This window comes from Natrix helvetica, assembly GCF_964273705.1.
Source record: "Natrix helvetica genome assembly, chromosome: 4".
Taxonomy (NCBI): domain Eukaryota; kingdom Metazoa; phylum Chordata; class Lepidosauria; order Squamata; family Natricidae; genus Natrix; species Natrix helvetica.
The window spans coordinates 15718410-15735707 of NC_138550.1; the positions used below are offsets into that span (position 1 = coordinate 15718410).

At 43.9% G+C, this 17298-nt stretch overlaps 1 protein-coding gene across 4 annotated transcripts in view; it reads right to left on the minus strand.

Moving 5' to 3' along the window:
* Positions 1–17298, minus strand: part of TMEM123 (transmembrane protein 123) — a 34733-nt gene that overhangs the window by 14931 nt on the left and 2504 nt on the right. For 2 of the 4 annotated variants that reach the window (XR_014175153.1, XM_081950020.1), the window contains exons 2-3: positions 6817–6894; positions 6307–6384 (exon numbers count right to left, since the gene is read on the minus strand). Coding sequence is in view for 3 of the 4 variants with exons in the window: in XM_081950020.1 (XP_081806146.1) it covers positions 6307–6384; positions 6817–6894 (156 nt within the window). In the remaining variant the exon portion in view is untranslated. The remainder of the gene's footprint in view (positions 1–6306; positions 6385–6816; positions 6895–17298) is intronic. The other 2 variants (XM_081950022.1, XM_081950021.1) reach the window with 2 other exon arrangements.

Sequence of the window (17298 nt, forward strand, 5' to 3'; positions counted from 1 at the left end):
ATCCACACGAACCTTATCTCGCTTGGAGAGCTGCCAGATAATTAGTTTCCAAATGCAGGGCAAGGCAAAACTTGGCACAGAGTCTCTTATAGTCACAAGCAGAATTTTCCACTCTTGAAATGGCTGAATGAATGAATTGTTTCCTGCAAAAGCCCACTTCCCATTCGTGCCTCTTTTGTTTCCTATGGGAGGGGTCAATCACCTCCAAGCTGCGGCTTTACTCCTGATTCGACTCTGCTTTCTTAGTTGTTCTTGTCTTCTAGCATCTATGCGCATGCGCACAATTGGGGAACAGGCTCCAGCTGTTCCTCTGTCTCACTGCTATCTATCTCCCTCTCAGCCTCCGACATAGAGCCCTCATCTGAGATTTCCTCAGCCCCCAGGACTGGCCCATGTTCCTCTCCAACCTCATCACTGTCTGACTCTGCTGCCAGGCCACAACATCCAGTTGGTTTTGTGTCCCAGGTGGAATCAGAACTCAAGAGTTTTCTGAGTTTTACCTTAGTTGCTACCACTCAGACTAGAGCGACACCCATTGAGATCTTGTGACAATAACAATGTGGTAGGAGGGAATGAACCTTCTTGGACAGGAAAGGCAGCATGTGTTATGTCACAGTTTAAAATAAATCGCTCTTAGCCCTTAACGAGACAGAGCACTGACACACTGTCACGGGATAAGCAGTGAAATATTTGTAACATCTTCTGCCGAAGAGTCTGTGCGGCATCCAGAAACCCAACGAAAAAAGGAATGCAAATATTTATATGCGGTCACCAGGACATTGCAGTTCATGTTCGAGTTTATAGCTGTTATAGAACAGAAGGGATAAAACCGTCTGCATCAATTTGGTTTGCAAATCCAGAGGGGTGTTTTCAAAAGGAAGCAGAAGGCCTCTCTCTGTAGAAAGTCAACACATGGGAAAAGAGTGTCCCGGTTCAGGCTCAGCTTTTCATCTCCGTCATGTTTTATTATAATCACAGGGTTGGAGATAATGTAGACCAGGGGTGTCCAAACTTGGCAACTTTAAGACTTGTGGACTTCAACTCCCAGAATTCCCCAGCCAGCTCTGCTGGCTGGGGAATTCTGGGAGTTGAAGTCCACAAGTCTTAAAGTTGCCAAGCTTGGACACCCCTGATGTAGACTAAGAGGTGTCAAACTCAAGGCCCAGGGGCTGGATTCGGCCCACGGGGTGCTTAGATCTGGTCTGCATGGCCGCCCTGGAAACAGCAAGGACTGGCCCGCGGTGTCTCTGCCAGCAAAAATGGAGCTTGGGGAGGGCTGTTTGCGGCCCTCCCAAGCTCCGTTTTTATTGGCAGAAGGTTGCAGTAGGCCATCGCAGCCAAAAATGGAGCTTGGGACCCCATTTTTGCTGGCAGAGTGCTTGGGTCACCACAGGTGCCCTCGACATGAGTAACGTCATGCTGGCCATGCCCCCTCCAAGGTCAAACACAACCCTGATACGGCCATCAGTGAAATTGAACTTGACAACCCTGATGTAGATCAAGGGGTCCCCAACTTATGGGCTGCGGCCCACTACCCGGCCATGGCCTATTAGCCACCAGGCCCTGTGAGTGGCTGTTTGGTGTGCGTGCACATGCTTGTGTCGTGGGCACTCGTGATTCTTCTAGGACAAGTGTCGTCATGGGTGCTTGAGGCCCCACTCATGCGAGCCATGTCATGGGTGGTTGTGGCCCAGTTGTGGGTTCCGGATTCTGTACCGGTTGGAACAAGCCTGGTGTCGTCCACATGGATGTGCACAGCGCGCGTGTCTCACCATTTCCGCGAGCCTCTGTGATGCTCCAGCTGCTCAGCGGAGCGTGGCGCAGGTGCTGAATGCACCGTGCGCTAAATGCCGAAGACTTAAAAGACCGGTAAGGAGCTCAGGCGGGCCCTCTGCAGCACCGTACCGAAATGGTATCTGGTGCTCTGGGCAGGCTCCGGGATCCCCGTATCGGGGCATACCGCCTGCAACCCACCACTCTTGTGGCCCCATTCATTGAGCCCACTCAGCCTCACTCGGACGAGAAATGGGAATTCACGCACGTGGACTCTGCACACATACACCTGCCCCTCCCACAAAATCATCCCCTCTTTCCTCCCTCCTCCCACTCCGAGCCGCCAACCTGGAAAGTTTGGAGAACTCTGATGTAGATCATCTAAAACAGGATCTCCAAGAAGGGCAAATCCATCACTCTTTTAAGTAAGAGCTTCAGTATCAAACTTTCCTTGCCCCAAGAAATTTAAATTTCAAGTATCATTAAATAAAATTTCTCTCCCCCATCCCCCAACAATTCAAGAGTAGACACTTTTCAGAATTCTGCAAGCATTTTTGCATGTATATCTACTGCATGGCTGACAGTTGCCTATTCACAAAACAGCTGATCCGTAACCAGAAAGGGATAGGAAATAAATGAGAAATTTTCTTCACGCAAATAATCTGCTCCGAGTGTCTTTTTCTAAACACCTTTTATGCATGAAGTATCCAGCTACCGTTTTCTTTCATGAGTTATATTTTAATTTGAAATTTGGTAAAAAAAAACCACCCACCAATGCTTAGGTCAGAATTGTTATTTGCATCAGGGAAAAGAGGGGGTCAAAACATATCACTCATTTGCACAACTACTCTGGAGATTTTGCAGCAGCCTTTACAAACGGAAGTTGTGGAGAATGGTTTTATCTTTAGCACATTGCAAAGAAATCAGCTGTGGTTTCAAAGATTAAACTGAAACTTCCTGAAACGAGCCGAACTTCTTGTTTTTCTTGTCATTTGAGAGCCAATGTCCCCCTGCCTCAAATATCATTTAAAGACAACATTAATCATGGGCAAAAGGATACTTACCTCATGACATGATCCTTTTGTGAAGCAAAAGAAACAGATACAATAAATGTGCAGCTCACTTCTTGAAATGTTGATAAACAAGGCATGCCACCACTTGTTTTCCTTTTAGAGCGTGTGATTTTAAAACATAAGATAATCACCTCATTCTTTTCCCTACTACATTATAGGTAAAAGGTAAAGGTTCCCCTCACACATATGTGCTACTCGTTTCTGACTCTAGGGGTCAGTGCTCATCTCCATTTCAAAGCCAAAGAGCCAGGGCTGTCCAAAGATGTCTTCGTGGTCATGTGGCCGGCAGGACTAAACACCGAAGGCGCGTAGAGCGCTGTTACCTTCCTATCAAAGTGATCTCTCTTTTTAAAATTGCATTTTTTACGTGCTTTCGAACTGTTAGGTTGGCAGAAGCTGGGACAAGTAACGGGATCTCTCTCCATTACGCGGTGCTAGGGATTCAAACTGCTGAACTGCCGACCTTCTAACCGACAAGCTCAGCGTCTTAGCCACTGAGCCACTAGCTAAATTTAACATTATCACCACTTTTACTATAAATATAAGGTCCAATTTTTGACCAGGGTGATTGAAAATGATTTGGAGAAGCTTTAACATTTCTTTTTCCACATGTTTAATTTGGAAATTGGAGACTCTCCTCTCCTCTCCCCTCCCCCATAACACATATATTCCATTGTGAAGTATGGAAGAAACAGAGACTGAAAGGCAATTCTTAGGTAGAATGGAAACAGAAAATATTTTGATGGTTAATGACACACCCCCATTTAACCAAAACCTAAATAAATCTATATAGACTTCATGTACTGCAAGCAATGCATGTATAGAAAGAATCTGAAGCATACCATCCTAAGGAAACATAAACTGAGTTTTTAAATAGACACCAATGACAATAGAAAAAGAAAGGGAGAGAGGAGGAGGAGGAGAGAATGAAAGGAAGACGGGGGAAAGAAGTAAGAGGTAAGTAGAGGAGGATGGAAGGGAGAGAAAGAGGAGCGAGGGTAGGAAGGGGAAGAGGAAGGAGAGGGGGAAGGAAGAAAGTAGAGAAGGGAGGGAGGGAGAAAAGAAAGGGAAAACAAGGTGGTATTACAAAAGGAGAAAGGGATGGTAAATAAAGCCACCCAAACTGTGCATTATAACCTATTAAATGAAATAATAAATGCATAAGAATGACAAATGTAAAGAAGAATAACAATTATGTGAATGTATACTTAAAATAGTATGTAAGAGAATAAAAAAATTAAAAAATTCTTTGAAAAGAAAAAAGAAAGAGTCTGAAGCGGCAATATGTTCTGATTATGTTACTTAGTCAGGTAATGAAACCTCTGCAAGAAATAACCAACTTCCGAGAGCACTAAGGAACCCGTAGCTCATCAATCTTATTCCCTGATTTGCATTCAGCATAAGCTATAAAAGAACCGAGGTACCAAAAGTTGGTGAATAAGGTCAATCTCTGCAAAATGCAACCCCCCTTCTTGAATTTTCCCTCAAGACCTTCCTGACTCCTGGTGACTCTAAGGACAAGACCATGCACTTTTCTTGCAACATTTTCAGTTTGCCATTGCCCCTTGCTAGGACTGTGAGTGTGCCAAAAATCACCCAGGTGGCTTTCATGGCTAATGTAGGACTAAAATCATAGTCTCCCTAGTCTTAGTCTAGTTCCATGACTGCGAACCTATGGCATGCGTGACCATGGGGATGCTGCAACGGTCGTAAGTGTGAAAAATGATCATTAGTCACTTTTTTCACTGCTGCTGTACCTTTGAACAGTCACTAAACAAATGGTTATAGGTCAAGGACTGCCTGTATAGGTAAGATGTCTATGCTTGCTTTGCTGCCCTTAAGATACCGTATTTTTCGGAGTGTAAGACGGACCTTTTTCCCTCAAAAAAGAGGGTGAAAATCTGGGTGCATCTTATACACAGAATGCAGCATTTTTTGCCTCCTGAAACCCCGCCTCCCCTTTGCAAAAATGGCCATGCATAGCCTTTAGGAGGCTTCCAGAGTGCTCCTGGGGGCTGGGGAGGGCGGAAATGAGCGAAAAATGGGTCAGTTTTTTGCTCGTTTTTGCCCCCCCCCATCCCCCAGAAGCACTCTATAAGCCTCCTAAAGGCTATGCATGCCCTTTATTTGATACAAAAATGGGCCTGTTTTTGTGAAAAATGGGCCTTTTTTGGGAGGTCTGTAGAGTGCAAAATCCTTTTTTTAAAAAAATTGCCTCTTCAAAATCTTGGTGCGTCTTATACTCCATTGCGTCTTATACTCCGAAAAATACAGTAGTTTGTGCGCCATTGTGGCTTTTATAAATACTTGTTCAGAGGAACATGCTTGTTATTTGAGAGATGAGACTAATTACGCCTACTGAAAACAAGAATAACCCTCTTTATTTCCGTCATTTTGCTCCAGGAAATAAAGCTAGAAAAGAACAGAAAGTGTCTCTATTAACTCACGGGTGTCTCTTTCTCTGATAGCTTGTAAGCAAACCTCCACCCAAGGGAGGTAACAACAGCAACCTGTACCTCCAGTTCTATGCCTCACGTACAGATCTTAGCAAGCATACAATGCTCAAGCATGATTGCAGGGTTACTGGTAGCATTAGAACTTTGTAACTTCTTTCCTAAAGCTGTAGCACTACCCAGAACATTTTCTCAACCTCGATGATTTTAAGATGTGTGGGCTTCAACTCTCAGGTTCCCCCACTGCCTGGGGCAATTCTAAGAGTTGAAGTCTACACATCTTAAAAGTTTCTGAGATTGAGAAAATGCGGTTCTAATAATTCGTACTCAACTCCTATTACTCTTTTCCAGGAATTATTGTCCACTCTGAAAGAACAGTAATCAGTGACAGACTTCCCTTTCTCTTAGCTCTTGAAAGCCGGTGCAATAAATTCCCTTGGTTGCCCCAGAGGGGTTTTCCCCAGAGGTGGTATTCAGAAGGTTCTGACCAGTTCTGGAGAACCGGTAGCGGAAATTTTGAGTAGTTTGGAGAAGCGGTAAATACCACCTCCGACTGGTCCCGCCCCCATCTATTCTCTGCCTCCCAAGTCCCAGCTGATCAGGAGGATTTTGCAGTAACCTTCCCCTGGAGTGGGGAGGGAATGGAGATTTTGCAGTATCCTTCCCCTGCCAAGCCCACCAGCCACGCCCACAGAACCGGTAGTAGTAAAAAAAATTGAACCCCACCACTGGTTTGCCCATAAGATAAAAGTCATAGAGTTTACATCTCAATCTTTCAATTGGAAAGAAAGAAAAAAAGACAGAGGGGACATAACATTCTGTCCCATGATGTGACCTAAAGAAGCAAAAATGAAATTGCCCTGAATGGTGGCTCTAACATCTCTTTTCCTGGTGTGACTATTCATAACATATTTGATTTGGAAAAAGAAGAAGTAGAAAAAGAAGAATTGAAATGTGTTTTGAAAGGGGTTTGGGGGACAAAGCAGTGAAAGGAGAAGGAAGTTTACCTGTTGTTGAAACATTACTTATTGTTGGCGGGTTTAAATGTTCAGGAGAGGTATTGGTGCCAATTCCCTGCATGGACCCTGAAATAAAACAGATAACATATCAATGCAATATTTGCAATGTTACCAAACCTAGGTGGCCCGTGGGCCGGATATGTCATGGGCATGCCACGCCCACCCCAGCTCCACAAAGGCAAAAACCGTCACGATACATCACAATACGTCACGCGATGTGATTGAGTGTGATACCTAGAGGGAAGATAGTAGCATAAATGACAAATATTTCAGGCAGTGCAAAATCCACAGCAGAATTTTAAAATGGGGGATAACAGCAAGCAGCTTATCCCTATTCAGTTTAATTAAGCCCTGAATGGTGGCTCTAACATCTCTTTTCCTGGTGTGACTATTCATAACATATGTGATTTGGAAAAAGAAGAAGTAGAAAAAGAAGAATTGAAATGTGTTTTGAAAGGGGTTTGGGGGACAAAGCAGTGAAAGGAGAAGGAAGTTTACCTGTTGTTGAAACATTACTTATTGTTGGCGGGTTTAAATGTTCAGGAGAGGTATTGGTGCCAATTCCCTGCATGGACCCTGAAATAAAACACATACATATTAATGCAATATTTGCAATGTTACCAAACCTAGGTTCCCACACACGTAATAATTTTAGGCAGCTAACTACCATTAGACGGGCAGATGAAAACCATATTCAAGAAGGCCTTCGCTTGTGCACTGAGACAGACCTGCCTGAAGCAAGGGGATCTTGCAGAAGTAACTCTCAGCATAGCCTGGCCAACTACAATGTGCTCTGCATGGCCTTTAAAGATCAACACAAGAGAATATTTGTAATTCAGGGTTGAATTGTGGAGTCCTTGGTGCTCTCTGGGCTTGGTTGCTTTCTTGCAGATGTTTCAATACCCAAGTAGGGGTAACTTGCAGACATTTTACTATCCAATTGGGAAACTGAGCATCCTAAATCCAACGCTATTCTCAACACCAAAGAATTCCTGGAAGTGTGGAACTGACACATATCAGTTCATCAACAGGCACATAGCGATAAACAGCATCTACATACCATTCAAAGGAGACAATTACTAGCTAAAAAGGGAAACAAAAAGTCCAAAATACCTCTTGTAATCAACCTCCAGATAAACAGATTGACACCAGGATTAATACCAGACCAATAATCAAGCATTAAACAATACCCCAATCAAGGAACTACCAATGCTGACAATCAACCAGTAAACAGCCTCATCAAAGAACTACCAAGAAGAAAATCAGATTTCTACCAATACTGACAAGGCAAGCCACTTGTACCTAAACAGAGAACAAACTTTACTTCCTTTTAGCACTGCTGATGTTATCTATTTGGGTAATGAAATATCTGCCAGAAAACAACCAAACTCAGAGGGCATCAAGGACATCACTTTGAAAATCAACAGGAAACTGAAGTGCATGCCAATTGCAATGGCCCCTTTGCTAACTGACATGAGATTCCATTAAGATATTTCGCCTATGAGGCCCTGTATTAGTTGCCAATAGGTTTTGGGGTAGAAATCAAAATATTGGTTATAAAATAGGACTGACTTCTTCAACTAGAACTGATCCATATGATACAAATGTAACGATAACAATTACTTCCTACCAGGGGTGGGTTGCAATTAATTTTACTACCGGTTCGCTCGTGTGCATGCGCGGAAGTGTCCGGATGGGTGGGCGGAGCCTGCCACCACCGCCACAACAGGTTCGCCCAATCTGGGGCGAACCAGCAGCAACCCACCTCTGCTTCCTGCTCTGAAATTAGAGGTCAGCAGATGTTCTTCTGTCATGGCCCACATGTGGAATAGCCCTCTCCTGTAAATACAGTATAGGTAAAGTACAGTATAGGTGGTACCTTGCTCAGTAGTAGTAACTGTGAAAGGGATCTTGGAGTCCTAGTGGACAACCATTTAAATATGAGCCAGCAGTGTGCAGCAGCTGCCAAAAAAGCCAACACAGTCCTAGGCTGCATCAACAGAGGGATAGAATCAAGAGCACGTGAAGTGTTAATACCACTTTATAATGCCTTGGTAAGGCCACACTTGGAATACTGCATTCAGTTTTGGTCGCCACGATGTAAAAAAGATGTGGAGACTCTAGAAAGAGTGCAGAGAAGAGCAACAAAGATGATTAGGAGACTGGAGACTAAAACATATGAAGAACGTTTGCAGGAACTGGGTATGTCTAGCTTAAGAGAAAGAAGGACTAGGGGAGACATGATAGCAGTGTTCAAATATCTCAGGGGTTGCCACAAAGAAGAGGGAGTCAAACTATTCTCCAAGGCACCTGAGGGTAGAACAAGAAGCAATGGGTGGAAACTAATCAAGGAGAGAAGCAACTTAGAACTGAGGAGAAACTTCCTGACAGAACACTGGAAGTCTTTAAGAAGATGTTGGATAGCCATTTGTCTGAAACGGTATAGGGTTTCCTGCCTAGGCAGGGGGTTGGACTAGAAGACCTCCAAGGTCCCTTCCAACTCTACTATTGTATTAAATTGGTCTTGACCTAAATAAAATAGCAATATTTCTCTTTTTAAACTAGTTATATAATATAATAATAATAATAATAATAATAATAATAATAATAATAATAATAATAATAATAATAATAATAATAATAATAATAATATATTTATTTCTTAGCCGCACCCTCTCCCGAAGGACTCGGGGCGGCGTACAACAAAACATTCGAAATAAATATGCAAACAAAACTAACATATAACAAGATACACTAAAACATACATACATATATATAAGGAGGAGATCGATTAATAAAAACAATTAAAATACTGTAATTTAAAACCCCTAGAAATTAAATGTAATTAAAATACCCAGTTAAAAAACCCGTCAGGAGCGATATGGTTAAATCAAAGTTGAGCCAGGCCAGCTGCTTGGAATAGGTGGGTCTTAAGCTTAATACGGAAGGAGCGGAGGTCAGAGGTATTCCTAATATCCGGAGGGAGGTCATTCCACAGGGCTGGGCCCGCCACAGAGAAGGCTCTACTCCTAGGCGCCGCCCCACGACATTGTCTAGCGGACGGCACCTGGAGGAGCCCCTCTCTGTGCGAGCGAATTGGTCGCAGGGATGTATGGGGCAGAATACGATCCCGCAAGTAACTAGGTCCTAAGCCATGGAGCGCTTTAAAGATAGTTATCAAAACCTTGAAACGCACCCGATAGGCCACAGGAAGCCAGTGCAGCTCGCGCAGGAGCGGTGTCACGTGGGAGTACCTGGTACTCCCCATAATTACCCGCGCGGCTGCGTTCTGGACCAACTGCAGCCTCCGGGTGCATTTCAAGGGAAGCCCCATGTAGAGAGCGTTACAGTAGTCCAAGCGAGACGTCACCAGCGCATGAGTGACTGTGCGCAAGGCATCCCGGTCCAGTAGGGGGCGCAATTGGCGCACCAGGCGAACCTGGTGGAACGCCCCCCTTGCCACGGCTGTCACATGGTCATCCATGGACAGCCGGGCATCTAGGAGGACGCCCAAATTGCGCGCCCGCTCCACGGGGGCAAGATGGATGCCCCCAATGGCCAATGATGGAGTTAATTGGCTGAACCGGGGGGCTGGTACCCACAGCCACTCCGTCTTGGAAGGGTTAAGCTTGAGTCGGTTGTCATCCATCCAGATCCGTACGGCTTCCACACACCGGGACATCATTTCGATGGCCTCGTTGGGGTGGTTCGGGGTGGAAAAGTACAGCTGAGTATCATCAGCGTACAGATGGTATCCCACCCCGAAACCACGGATGATCTCACCCAGCGGCTTCATATATGTGTTGAACAGGAGTGGCGAGAGGACCGACCCCTGTGGCACCCCACAGGTAAGGGGGCGTAGGGTCGACCTCTCTTCTCCTGTCAACACACGCTGCGTCCGGTCAGAAAGGTAGGAGCCGAACCACCGCAAAACGGTGCCCCGGACCCCCAGCCCCTCCAGCCGGCGCAGCAGGATACCATGGTCGATGGTATCAAAAGCCGCCGAGAGGTCTAATAGGACCAGGATAGAGGAACAACCTCTATCTCTGGCCCTCCAGAGATCATCTACCAACGCGACCAAGGCCGTCTCCGTGCTGTGACCGGGGCGGAAGCCGGACTGGCGCGGGTCTAGATAATCATTTTCCTCCAGATGTCGTGGGAACTGGCAGGCCACCACACTCTCTACAACCTTCGCCAAGAAGGGAAGGTTGGAGACAGGACGATAATTAGCCAGCTCCAAAGGGTCCAGGGAAGGCTTCTTGAGCAAGGGTCTCACCACCGCCTCTTTCAAGGCGGCCGGGAGAGACCCCTCTCCCAACGAAGCATTCACTAGGCCCAGGAGCCAGTCTCGTGTAACCTCCCAGGATGCCAGTACAAGCCAGGAGGGACACGGGTCCAATAAACATGTGGTGGGTCGCAGTCGTCCACGCAATCTGTCCAAATCCTCGATGGCAACCGAGTCAAACTCCTCCCAGATAGAAACCTCAAGACTCGCCATGGGCGTCTCCACTGGATCACTGACAGGAACCCAGTCTCTCCGGATTTGAGCGATTTTATCCTGCAGATATTTACCAAATTCCTCTGCCCTGCCCTGTAGAGGGGCCTCCCGCGGCCTCTGAAACAAGAGGGAGCGGGACACCCGAAATAGGGCGGCAGGGCGGTTCTCCGCGGATGCAATGAGAGTGGCACAATATTGACGTAATATAATATAATAAGATTGTTCATTTCATATTCTTGGGTTGACTTTTCATTGATGTTATTATTGTATTCACTATGCAATGATATTGTACCTATTGTGAATGTTTTATGATTTTACGTTGCACAGAGTGGAATGACTGCAGTGAAAAAAATTCTAATAAATGTGGGGATGTAGAAAATTCTCTCCAATGAAAAAAAAGCGAAGGTTGACCCAAAATATTTTGCACCTCCTAAATACTACATATATATATTTGAAAGGTTTTCAAACCCCTCTGGAGGCAGCCTTTTGCTTTCCCCCTAAGGCAGGCCTATCAAACTGATGGCCCGTGGGCCCCGACGTGTCATGGGCATGCCAAGCCAACCCCAGCTCCACAAAGGCAAAAACCATCACGATACATCACAATACGTCACGCGATGCGATTGAATGTGATACCCGTGCCCTAGAGGGAAGATAGTAGCATAAATGACAAATATTTCAGGCAGTGCAAAATCCACAGCAGAATTTTAAAATGGGGGATAACAGCAAGCAGCTTATCTCTATTCAGTTTAATTAAGCAATTAAATTTAAGCCATGTAACTGATGAAGTTACCTAGTTTGGTAATGAAATGTTTGCAAGAAAACAACCAAACTCAGAGCACCAAGGACACCTCATGTTAACCCTGCTCTTTTATTGACAAGGAATTGGGATACATTAAGTCTTCTGCAACGTCGAATGATGGGATTTGTCTGCTAGAATCTAGTGTCATCATCATAGCTGGAGCTTGTGGTAGCTTACAAACAATGGTAGATTTCATTTTTCGCAACAAACTCCTTTCCATTACTATTTTTGAAGTCTGTGTCATGTTATTAGGAGGATGATATGACCAACTTCCACCCCCATCCATCCATTTCTCGGGAGTATTCTGAAGTCAGAATTTGTACAAGAGAAAAATCTTCATTTTACTATAGAATATATAGAGCCAGAAATCACTCACTTAAAAAAAAAAACTATTAAGAAATTCCTGGGTAAAAATGGAAGAGAAGCCAAAGAGATAAAGGGTGGAGGGAGATTTTTTGAATGCCATATATATTAGCAGAGACGCCTGAAAAAGGGTGGTTAGAAATTAAATTAAATTTCTATGTAGCCTAAAGCATTGAGACATTAACAGGTTGCTGTTTCTGGAATAATGTTTCAGAATTACGTTAGGATATCTTTGTACATGAGGCAATATTTTAAAAAACCTTCTTGGTCTATGTAGAATGAGGTATTTAAGCACCTAATTTCAAAACAACCCATCCAACACTGGAAGCAATGGATAAAAAGGTATAGAAGGGCAGAGAGAAAGCCAAATCCAACTTAGCTAATGACAAATTCTGTTGCAGAGCTTTCTGACTGCTTAAAGGTGGTCCTCGACATACGGCCGCAATGGAACTTGCCCATTATGGTCATATGTTGTGATCAATACAATTTTATGACCTGTTTTGCACTGATCTTTAAATGAACGCCACGGTTGCCATGCGAAGAGAAGGACCAGGGGAGACATGATAGCAGTGTTCCAATATTTGAAGGGCTGCCACAGAGAGGAGTGGGTCAAGCTATTTTCCAAAGCATCTGAAGGCCAGACAAGGAATAATGAGTGGAAACTGACAAAGGAGAGATTCAACCTGGAAATAAGGAGAAATTTTCTGACAATGAGAGCAATCAACCAATGGAACAACTTGCCTTTAGAAGTTGTGGGAGCTTCATTACGGGAAGCTTTCAAGAAGAGACTGGACTGCCATCTGTCAGAAATGGTGTAGGGTCACTTGCTTGGGCGGGGTGGGTGGGTTGGACTAGATGACCTACAAGATCCCTTCCAACTCTGTTAACCTGTTAAGAATCCATTGCTCGCTATGTCATGGCTTTGCTGAAAACTGAAAATAACTTGCAGTAAAATGGTTGCCAAGTGACTTATCATAAGTTGAGGACCACTTATACTAGCAAGGTGGGTGTATTTGTTACTTTAAAATGCATCCCCTCCTTTTTTGTATATTGTCCTTTTCATATTTGTTATATTCTTTGGTCCAAGGTTTTTCAAGCTTGGCCACTTGAAGGTGTCTGGACTTTAATTCCCAGAATTCCCTATATAGCTGCAGAAATCTTCAGCTACAGAGAGCATGGTGGCTCAAATGTTGTGATTAATGTTTATTTTAATGCTAGCACACAAGCCTCTCTTGTCACAGTGAGTCTCTACAGTATGTTTCCCCCCTTGGCTTGATAAAGCACAGGCTTCTCTCACACATGCATATTCTTAAAAGCTGGGAGGCAAATTGTTAGTGATGGTGAGAACTTTGGCTGTTCTTGAAAATCCTTTTCAACGAAAGTCTGCATAGCACGGATGCAATTTTTGGAGATCTATCAAGAGATTTGTGGCTCAGATACAACAATCAACCCAATGAACTTTAATTTACTGTATTGGTGGTACCCAATACAACCTTGTGTCCAGTCTCAGTCCAGTTTTTAAACTATGATTTCTGCTGTTATTTGAACTAGAAATTACTCGCAGACCACAATTTATTTCCTTCATGTCTCTGTGGTATGTCAGATCAAGAAACACACTCCATAGGAAGACTACATCTCAGTGGGCTCAGTGGCTAAGACGCTGAGCTTGTCGATCAGAAACGTCAGTAGTTCGTCGGTTCGAATCCCTAGCATCGCGTAACGGAGTGAGCTCCCATTACTTGTCCCAGCTTCTGCCAACCTAGCAGTTCAAAAGCATGTAAAAATGCAAGTAGAAAAAATAGGAACCACTTTTGGTGGGAAGGTAACAACGTGCGTCTTCCGCGTTGAGTCATGCTGGCCACATGACCACGGAGACGTCTTGGGAGAGCGCTGGCTCATCAGCTTTGAAACGGAGATGAGCACCGCCCTCTAGAGTCGGGAGCAACTAGCACATATGTGCGAGGGGAACCTTTCGCTTTCCCTGTATAGTAACAGAATGTTGAAACTCTGTATTTTATTTTCCTTCTTTCTTATATTCCAATTAAGTCAGAGTGGAGACAGCTTGATGCCTGATACCAACTCTTTTCCCAGAGTTTAAACATGTTTCTGCCTTAATTGTTTCTCTAACCGTTTTTAACATTCCCTTCAAGGGACTCTTGATGGCTCCTTTACTATTTCTTAATTCAGATACTGTCCAAAAAGAAGTCTGCAAATTGTAATTATGACTTCATAAATTTTAGCAAGCCCAATTGTGTAATTGGAAATATTAATCGTGCAAACACATTGCTCAACTGGAGATGAAAGTGAGACAGCAACAAGCAATACAAAAAACAACAACGCAACGCCTCTGGATTCTTCTACACAGCAACGCCTCTAATATCTGCCATCAACTATCAAATTTCAATATTTAAGATGACAGAAGAGAACAATCTTAACTGCCTGATATTTCCACCCAGTGTTGGACATGTGATTTTTTAAGCATGACACTCAAAAGGGGAGATGCAGCCCTTACACAACAAAAGATTGTGTGTTTGCATCCTACAATACTTTCCTAAGGCAGAAGGCGGTCTGCCCATTTTGTTGCCAGATGTGACTTAGTTTCCATTAGCCTTAGCCAACCAGTCTATATAAGTGGTTCCCAACATGGGGCCCATGCCCCACAGGGGGCAATTTGATTTTTAATGGGGGCAATTTGAACCTTGTTTAAACCAAGTGAATGTTCCTTTTAGGCTTCCTCTGCGTGAGTAGAGTTCACTTTTTGAGTAAAGTAAAAATTATATGTCAGTGGGGTGGGAGAGGCCTCAGGGTTTTAGAGATGCTTAGGTGGGGCATGGCCAAAAAAATGGGTTGGGAACCACTGGTCTATATGGAAACAACAACGACACAATATTCATATAGTTTGTGTCAATGGCAATAATATAATTCAAAGATCAAATTCAAAAGTAAGCTGTAAATAAGCTGCATTTTCGCTGGTAGAGACACCGCAAATTGGTCCTTCAAGGTTCCCAGGGTGGCCCCATACGCCAGCTCTAAGCACCCCAAGGTCTGGATCCAGACCACGGGCCTTAAGTTTGACACCCCTGCTTTATGGAGTGGGCCACGAATACAGTCACACTCCTTGCTCTTTTTCCAGAATATTAAAAATAGTATGTTGGCGTCCTAGTGTACAACCATTTAAATATGAGCCAGCATTGTGCAGCAGCTGCCAAAAAAGCCAACACATTTCTAGGCTGCATAAACAGAGGGATAGAATCAAGATCACCTGAAGTGTTAATACCACTTTATAATGCTTTGGTAAGGCCACACTTGGAATTCTGCATTCAGTTTTGGTCACCACAATGTAGAAAAGATGTGGAGACTTAAGAAAGAGTGCAGAGAAGAGCAACAAAGATGATCAGGGGACTGGAGGCTAAAACATATGAGGACGGTTGCAGGAACTGAGTATGTCTAGTTTAATGAAAAGAAGGACAAGGGGAGACATGATAGCAGTGTTCCAATATCTCAGGGGTTGCCACAAAGAAGAGAGAGTCAAACTATTCTCCAAAGCAGAACAGAGCAGAACAAGAAGCAATGGGTGGAAACTAATCAAGGAGAGAAGCAACTTAGAACTGAGGAGAAATTTCCTGACATTTAGAACAATTAATCAGTGGAACACCTTGACTCCAGAAGTTGTGAATGCCCCAATACTGGAAGTCTTGAAGAAGATGTTAGACAACTATTTGTCTGAAACGTTATAGCGTTCCCTGCCTAGGCAGGGGATTGGACTAGAAGACCCCCAAGGTCCCTTCCAACTCTGCTATTGTATGTATAAGGTTGAGGCTCATAAAAAAGCTAAACAAATCTTTTTTTTTTTACTCTTATTTTCTTCATTTATGATTTCTTACACGCTACTTTCCTTTTTGGCTTTATTCTTCCTTGAATGATCCCATTTAAAGGAACAGCCAGATAGCAAGTACTAACAGTTAGTCCTTGACTCGGGACTTCAATGGAGCCTGCCCATTACCATCCTAAGTTAAGATGTTGTAAAGCAGATCACCTGGGTGACTGACCCCATTTTAATGACCTTTTTATGGTAGCCGTTAGGCGAACCCACCCTTATATAGTAACAGACTTCAAACCATTCATTAGTTGCCTTGGATGTGATGTGGCTTGACTATTGAGTTAAAGGGCTGCCTATCTATCCTTGGGCAGCAGAAAAGTATTTCAGCATAAAAATTTCTAGCTTCATTGGCAATCACTATTCGATAGTTAAGCGAACCCGTTGTTTGCTACGGGGTTCTTTTGTCAAAAAAAACGGAGGTAAATGCTATTTTTTGGCAAAAATAATGTGAATTTGGGGCTTTTGGCAGCAAGATTCTGCAAACAGGTATATATGCAGGCCAGTTGCCGAAAGCCCAACTGGTTAAGCAACCAGTTGTAAGTCGAGGAGTACCTCTATCATTAATTGGATGTATAATATTATGGAATAAATTGGGCAATATGCTAATATTATAGAACTTTTGACAAAACCCATTGTTAGTTATACTGTGCATCACTAGGAGTTATCCTAATTAATCAGGGATCATGAACCTTCTATCATTGAAGCAGAGGTGGCAATCAGTTGGTTCTCTCCGGTTTGGGGCGAACTGATAGCGGCAGCTGCCCACACGTCCCGACGTAATGTGTGAGCATTGCACATGCGCAGGTGGCATGCATGTGCAGACATGGTGCATGAGCTCACATTTGCAAACCGGTAGGGAAGGTAAGTGAATCCTACCGCTGCATTGAAGGTAAATGAAGTCCACAAGGCCAAAGAAGCTGGCGAGGAGCACCAGAATCCTTCCTTCCTTCCTTCCTTCTTTACTTCCCCAATCCTCCCCTCTTTTATTGCCTAGTGTCCATTTGGAGAAAATGCACTAAGTAACAGAGAGAACGGGATATATGTGACTATATTTGCTTGTATATATGCAGCCATGTCCACTTCATATTGTTGCAGATATGTACAGCTTCCGGCACGCTTGCAGAATGTAGCTTTTCACGGTGCAAAAAGGTTTATCCAAGTTTGAACAGGACTGATTGGATTAGCAGCCAGGCTTAAGATTTATAGCCTTACTTGGAAGAACCAAGTTGTCGAGCAATTGATGAGCCTCGCTTCCTTCTCTGTGTTTTGACTCAATATGGCAAGCTCTGTTCACGGCTTGCTTTGCATTTTAGGAAGAGTGCCCTCCACCGCTGACAGTTGTGGAAGAAAAGGCAAAACACAACATTGCTGTGTGTTCTAACGCATTTCAAATTATGCTGCAGTAATTATGATTATATAATAACCCTGTTAACAAACAAA